The sequence below is a fragment of the Emiliania huxleyi genome (genome assembly GCF_000372725.1).
Source record: "Emiliania huxleyi CCMP1516 unplaced genomic scaffold EMIHUscaffold_9, whole genome shotgun sequence".
In the NCBI taxonomy this organism is placed as follows: domain Eukaryota; phylum Haptophyta; order Isochrysidales; family Noelaerhabdaceae; genus Emiliania; species Emiliania huxleyi.
In genome coordinates, this window is record NW_005195301.1 from 1,311,346 (window position 1) to 1,318,019 (window position 6,674).

A 6,674-nucleotide genomic window follows, 5' to 3' on the forward strand; every position below is an offset into this window, starting at 1 on the left:
CCCCCCCCCCCCCCGGGCCGCCGGCGAGGAATGCGCGAGGCCCGCGCCGCAGCCGTGACGATGAATCATGAAGGAACGCGTGATGGAACCGTGATGGATGGCGAGGACGGGCCCTTGCTCCGCTCCCCGCTGCCCGGCGCGTATTTGCAAGCAAAACGGAGCACACACGACTTACAGTAGCAAGTCCGCACCGCGACTGCCACTCGCCTACCCGTGCCGAGCCGTGGGCGTGGAGCGTGGCCAAACGATAGCTAAAAAGTGATCTCACGAGGTCGCCACCGCCGCCTCCCGCCGCGCCCGCCGCGCCTCGTCTCTCCGCCGGCGCGACTCGGACCCGCCCCGCGCCTGCTGCCGCGACCCGGCGGCCTTGCCCTGCGCCGCGTCGGCGGCAGAGGCCGCCTCGCCACCCGCGGCACCGCCCGCGGCGGCCTCCCTCGCCAGCCGCTTGCGCTTCCCGCCGCGCTGCCTTCCGCCCTCGTACCCTCCCCGGCCGCCGCCGCCGGCGGCGGCGGCGTCGCCCGGCGCACCTCCCTCGGCCGCCTTGCGCTGCAGCACGCCCATCACGTAAGCCGGGGCGTTCCGTGCGCCGCGCAGGTCGAGGCGCGAGCACTCGCGAAGCGCCGCCTCCGCGACCGCCGCGGGCAGCGCCGCCGCATAGTCCATCAGCCGCTGATCGGCGACGCCCTCGCCGCCGCCGGCGAGTGCCTCGCGGAGCAAGGCGCGGATGCGCGCCGGGTCGACGGGAGCGGCGGGTGTTGCGGGCGCGTGAATCTCCTTTGCGCTGGGCGCTGCGCCGGCGGGAGCGGCCGCAGCCGCCTCGGCTGGTTTTGCGCTGCCGCCGCCGATGGCCGGATCAGGCGCGGCTGGCGTCGCGCTGGCGCCATTCGCCTCCTCCCTGGCCACACAGCGCTTGCAGAGCCCGCGGGTGGCTGCCGGCGGCAGGCGGCGAGAACACCGGCTGCACGCGCCGCTGTCGGAGCGCGCTGTGGGCGGCGGCGGCGACCTCAGCGCGGCTGGAGCGGCCGGCAGCGCAGCAGTAGGCGGCACTGTGGGCGGCGGCGTAGCAGCAGCCAGCGTAGCAGGAATAATCGGTGGCGCTGCAGCCGGCGGCGCTGAGGCCGGCGGCGAAGGGGCGGGTGTGTGGGCGTGGGTTGCCTCGGGAGCAGTCCGCTTGCTGCAGCGCCGGCAGAGCCTCTCAGGGCCGGCGTCGGGCGGCAGGCGGCGCTTGCATCGCACGCAGCCCTCTGCAGGCATCGCGGACCACCGCTCACTCGCCCCCCCCGGGCCGGCCCCCCCAGGGGGGGGGGGGGGGCTCCACTCACAGATCCAGAACGCGCGCCCATCGCGGTTAAAGAATTTTACAACCTAAGAATTTTAGAGGTTATTCCCACTTGCAGTCTAAGCAGTCTGTGAAGTCTTCAGACTGGGTCAGACTGGGTCAGTCAGACTGCACCAGACTGCTTCAGACTGCTCAGACTGGGGGAGCACAGTCTGAGTGTGTGTGTGTGTGTGTGTGTGTGTGTGTGTGAAAGCGGCTCTTTGAGCAGCACCACCTCGAGGGGCAGACTTGCCGCGCTGAGACCTCGCCGACCTCGCGTGGCGGCGACTCGGCGACCGGCACGCAGCAGGGCGGGCCCCCATCGAGCGGCGCCTTCTGCATCGCCATCCAGCCGGAGCTGGCTGCCCTCGACGCCGAAAACGAGGCCATAAACAAAATGTGGCGCTACCAGGGTAGGGCTCAAAACACGAGGAATGGGTCGACTAGGAGGTTCTCCGCCGCCCAGACCTCTCTGGAGGTTGAGAAGTGTACACACGCCTGGCTCTCGCGCAGCTCGCAAGAGCTTCCTCGAGTAGAGCTCGTAAAGGCGACGAGCTCGATGTAGCAATGGGGGACCCAGCAGTCAGACTCGAGCGACGCCCCTCGTAGTATGGGATCACTCCTCTGCGATGCTCGGCGTCTGGTTCGGCGGCTGGCGCTGGATTGTCAGGTCGTAGTAATACCTGTCACGCGCGCGGCCATATGGCTCTCAGCGCCTTGCGGCTTTTGGGACTGTCTATTCGCGTCGGCACACGCGCTTGACGTCCATCTTGGCAAAGGTGGGAGGCAGTACCTAAGGGCGATGCAGCTTATTGCGTTCATGATCGGATCATGTGTGTGCTCTCTTCGCGGGTGCGGTTGGAGGCATATGTGCCTCGCGTCCATCGTCGAGCCGGCGCCTCGAGCAGGGCGGGAGGCGGCCCAGGGGGGAGCGGCGAGTGATCACTTTGTGCTTCTCCGGGAAGATGAACTTTGTGGTTCGATCCCATCTGCGCGACATGAGCCTGTGACTGTCCGCCTTGAGCTTTAGGGGGGGCAACCCTCGCGTCTCCACGTCTGACGACAGGAGCCCCACGGCATTCAAAGTGCAAGGCCCAGTGCGCGTGGGTGAGCGGTGTGTGTGTGTGTGTGTGTGTGTGTGTGTGTGTGTGTGTGTGTGTGTGTGTGTGTGTGTGTCTCACGTCACTGCATCCTCCGCCGGTTCCTCCCGTCGCCTCTTCTTTGTTCGAATGTTTTTCAATCCATCCTTCACGAAGCCCTCCCATGTAGCTAGCGTTCTTGCCTCAGGGCGCCAGCCACCTCTTACACGCGGCCGGCGCCCTCTCGCGGCAAAAGGGTCGAGCGAGCGGGCAGAGTTAGCTCAGCCAAAATGAAATAAATGATCCTCTCAAAAAGTTGACTTAGGAAGCCGCAGTCCCGAGTCCCCAGTGGCCAACCCCAGCGTCCGAGAGTGTCACCGGCGCTTATTTTTTGATTATTCGTGGCCCCACGGCACGATTACTCGTCACTCGCTCGTGGCCGCTATCGCGTAGAGATATATGACACTCGAGCGCAATGCCACTTACGGTTCTAGGGCCAAGCCATAGTGCATGAGCGGTACATCCACTTCATGTACTCATTCCACTCCACTCCACCCACTCTAGCCCGTCTCTCTACTAGCACCAGGCTGCAGGACCGCGCGGTTAGAGCGGCGCCTCCCACTGAGACTGCCCCGTCTGAGGGTTGTAGTAGTACGCCTGGCCGCTCTGCGGGTCCACCTGTCCAAGGAACCGCACGTGTGTGACGACCAGCTGTTCACGCCGCCGTGCGCACCCTCCGGCTCCCCTCACCTGCTGCTCCCACGGGTACCGCAGCTGGCCCTGCTGCTGGCCTGCGGGCGGGCGGGGAGAGAGGCGAAAGGCGTCTCGGCACCTCAAAGGAGGCACATGGACGAGAGAGAGAGGGAGGGAGGGAGAGAGAGAGGGGGGGGGGGGGGGAGAGAGGGGGGGGGGGGGGGAGAGAGGGAGGGAGGGAGGGAGGGAGGGAGGGAGGGAGGGAGGGAGGGAGAGAGAGAGAGAGAGAGAGAGAGAGAGAGAGAGAGAGAGAGAGAGAGAGAGAGAGAGAGAGAGAGAGAGAGTGCGGCGCAACAATGCGGCGCAACAATGCGGCGCGGTGGGGCGCGGTGCGGGGTGGGGCGGGCGATGCGGCAGCCACCCTGCACGCCAGGCTGCCCCTCGACCTGCACGCGGAAGAGGGAGCGTGGAACCGGCCGGGCTGTGTCCGAAGCGAGGCCGGCGTGCAGCCGAAGTGCAGCTTAGAGGCCGAGGTGAGGCCGAGGTGCAGCTTAGAGGCCGAGGTGCGGCCGAGGTGCAGCTTAGAGGCCGAGGTGCGGCCGAGGTGCGGCTTAGAGGCCGAGGTGCGGCCGAGGTGCGGCCGAGACGCTAACGTGCAGCCGAAGTGCGGCCGAGAGGCGGAGGTGCGGCTGAGAGGCCGACGTGTGGCGGCGGCCGCGACATGGCGCCTGCACGTGAAACACCGCCCCCTCCGGGTCGCTTGCGTCGAGGCAGATCTGGCTGCCCGTGGCCAGCGCCTGCGCCTGCCCCTTCTCGACCCAATACCAGGGCGCGCCCCGACCCTGTTCACAGCCAGAGGTGTGGAGAGACGCTGCTCACAGCTGCCGTCGGGCTCGTACCCCCTCCACCTGCTCACAGCCAGAGGTGTGGAGAGACGCTGCTCACAGCTGCCGTCGGGCTCGTACCCCCTCCACCTGCTCACAGCCAGAGGTGTGGAGAGACGCTGCTCACAGCTGCCGTCGGGCTCGTACCCCCTCCACCTGCTCACAGCCAGAGGTGTGGAGAGACGCTGCTCACAGCTGCCGTCGGGCTCGTACCCCCTCCACCTGCTCACAGCCAGAGGTGTGGAGAGACGCTGCTCACAGCTGCCGTCGGGCTCGTACCCCTCCACCTGCTCACAGCCAGAGGTGTGGAGAGACGCTGCTCACAGCTGCCGTCGGGCTCGTACCCGCTCCACCTGCTCACAGCCAGAGGTGTGGAGAGACGCTGCTCACAGCTGCCGTCGGGCTCGTACCCCCTCCACCTGCTCACAGCCAGAGGTGTGGAGAGACGCTGCTCACAGCTGCCGTCGGGCTCGTACCCCCTCCACCTGCTCACAGCCAGAGGTGTGGAGAGACGCTGCTCACAGCTGCCGTCGGGCTCGTACCCGCTCCACCTGCTCACAGCCAGAGGTGTGGAGAGACGCTGCTCACAGCTGCCGTCGGGCTCGTACCCCCTCCACCTGCTCACAGCCAGAGGTGTGAAGAGACGCTGTTCACAGCGGTGAGGTAGGGCGTGCCTACGGCCGAGAGCTGTTCACAGTTAGAGGTGTGAAGAGACGCTGTTCACAGCTGTGAGGTGGGGCGTGCCTACGGCCGAGAGCTCCTCCACGGTCGGCAAAAAGAGGGGGGGGGGGGGGGTGCCGGCAGCAGCAGAGGCGGGTAGGGCGGTGCCGTCGGGCGCCACTTGGACGATGCACCTGGATGGGAAGGCTGTATTCTGTGTGTTAGCTCGCAGGCCAACAACGCAGTGTAGTTTGTGTACTTGCACCATAAGTCTGTATTCTGTGTGTTAGCTCGCAGGCCAACAACGCAGTGTAGTTTGTGTACTTGCCATAAGTCTGTATTCTGTGTGTTTGCTCGCAGGCCAACAACGCAGTGTAGTTTGTGTACTTGCTACCATAAGTCTGTATTCTGTGTGTTAGCTCGCAGGCCAACAGCGCAGTGTAGTTTGTGTACTTGCTACCCCCACCCTGCTTCCCATCTAGGACGATGCACTGCACGCGCGACACGAACGAGGAGGGCCGCATCATGTTCCAGCGGCTGAGGACGGTCTCGTCGCCGACGTTGACCTGCAGGGCGGAGGGCGGCGGCGTGCTCGCCGCGAGAGGCCACGGAGGGCGGGAGGGGAGGCTGCGCACGATGTAGGGCAGCTCCGTGTAGTCCTCGCGCTCACGCCCGTAGATGTGCTTGTCGTGACCGACGACGCCCTGCGCGCCGTACAGCAGGACGCGAGGCCCTGCCTGCTGCCCGCCGTAGCCCTGCTGTGCGTAGCCCTGCTGCTGCGGCTGCTGCCCGTAGCCCTGCTGCTCAAAGTAGCCGCCCTGCTGCTGGTACTGCATCGTCGAGCTGCTCCGTGCCCGTGTCACCGACTTGATCGGCGGTGGCACGGCTGCCTTCGATGTCACTGCCGCCGCGACGGAGAACAGGGCATGCGCAAACACACTCATGGTGGCTCTCGCGCCGCTCGGAGCTGCTGTTACCTCCGGTCCACACGGCTCTCTCACCGCTACAAACGCGAAAAAATTTCTTTTTCTTTTTCCAGCTACCCCGAACCGGGGGCCATTTGGCCGGGCATGAGCCGGGAGGAGACGGGAGAGACAACTCAGCATCCTGCTCCGCCGCCGCCGCCGATGCCGGGCCGTGGCACCCCGGTGGAAGAGGAGGACCCGTCGGGCGGCGCGCTATCCGGCATCCCTCTCATCAGGAGGGGTCGGGCTCTCTCCGGCGACACGGGTCTGAAACACCTGCGTCGGCTTCCGGAGAGCGCCATCGCGCCCGTGCAGGCGCCGCCGACGGACGAGGCGGTGCTCGAGCGCGTCTCCGCCGTGCTGCGCCGGCACCCCTCGTTTGCGCGCCAGATTGTCAAGCACCTCAAGACGGCCGGGCCTTCGCCGCCGACCACGCCTCCGACCACGCCTCCGGGCGGGGGCTCGCCGTCGCCGTTCAAGGTGGTGGAGCGGCGCGCGTGGTTCTCGTCGCCCCTCTCCGCCTCCCGCTCCAGCGGCGGCGCGACGACGCCCGCAGCCGCCTCTGCGACCGGAAGCGGCTCCGCCTCGATTGGCAAGACGGGCCGGTCGACGAGCGCGGTGGAGGGCGCGCCGTCGACGCGGGGGTGGAGGCCAGTGTGGCGCCGCTCCTTTTACGTCGTGACCACCCTCTCCCTCGTCGCGCTCTCGCGCCAGGTCTACACGGAGCGGCGGAAGCGACTCGAGTACGAGACGCTCAAGGCGCGCAGCCGGACGTTTGGGCAGGCCGTGCGCTCGGCGCTGACGATGCAGACGGGCCTCATCGTCGTCAACCTCGTGCTGGCGGCGCGCGGCGTGCAGATCTGGAGGCTGATCCACAACCTGCAGGTCATCGAGTGGGTCCAGCGGCTTGCGCCCGCGATGCCGGTGACGACGCGGGTGGTCGACGGCGTCAAGTGGGCGACGCCGCGCCCGAGATATGGGGAGATATGGGGAGATATGGGGAGATATGGGGAGATACGGTGGTCGACGGCGTCAAGTGGGCCACGCTGCGCCATATCTCCCTCATATCTCCCCC

General features: G+C 66.9%; 2 protein-coding genes across 2 annotated transcripts in view; one reads left to right on the forward strand and one right to left on the reverse strand.

Moving 5' to 3' along the window:
- Positions 1-3,000: 3,000 nt before the first annotated feature.
- EMIHUDRAFT_199288 (hypothetical protein) lies at positions 3,001-5,470 on the reverse strand (the record flags this gene model as incomplete). Its single annotated transcript, XM_005757867.1, has 5 exons — positions 3,001-3,075; positions 3,148-3,177; positions 3,825-3,932; positions 5,132-5,200; positions 5,270-5,470. The coding sequence occupies 5 exons, from the start codon at positions 5,468-5,470 to the stop codon at positions 3,001-3,003; spliced, it is 483 nt and encodes a 160-aa protein (XP_005757924.1).
- Positions 5,471-5,761: 291 nt separating this feature from the next.
- The window catches only part of EMIHUDRAFT_199289 (hypothetical protein), a gene marked incomplete at both ends in the record, with an annotated part of 1,289 nt that continues 376 nt past the window's right edge, over positions 5,762-6,674 (forward strand). Inside the window, one exon of the mRNA XM_005757868.1 lies at positions 5,762-6,552. Within this exon, the coding sequence (XP_005757925.1) occupies positions 5,762-6,552 (791 nt within the window). The remainder of the gene's footprint in view (positions 6,553-6,674) is intronic.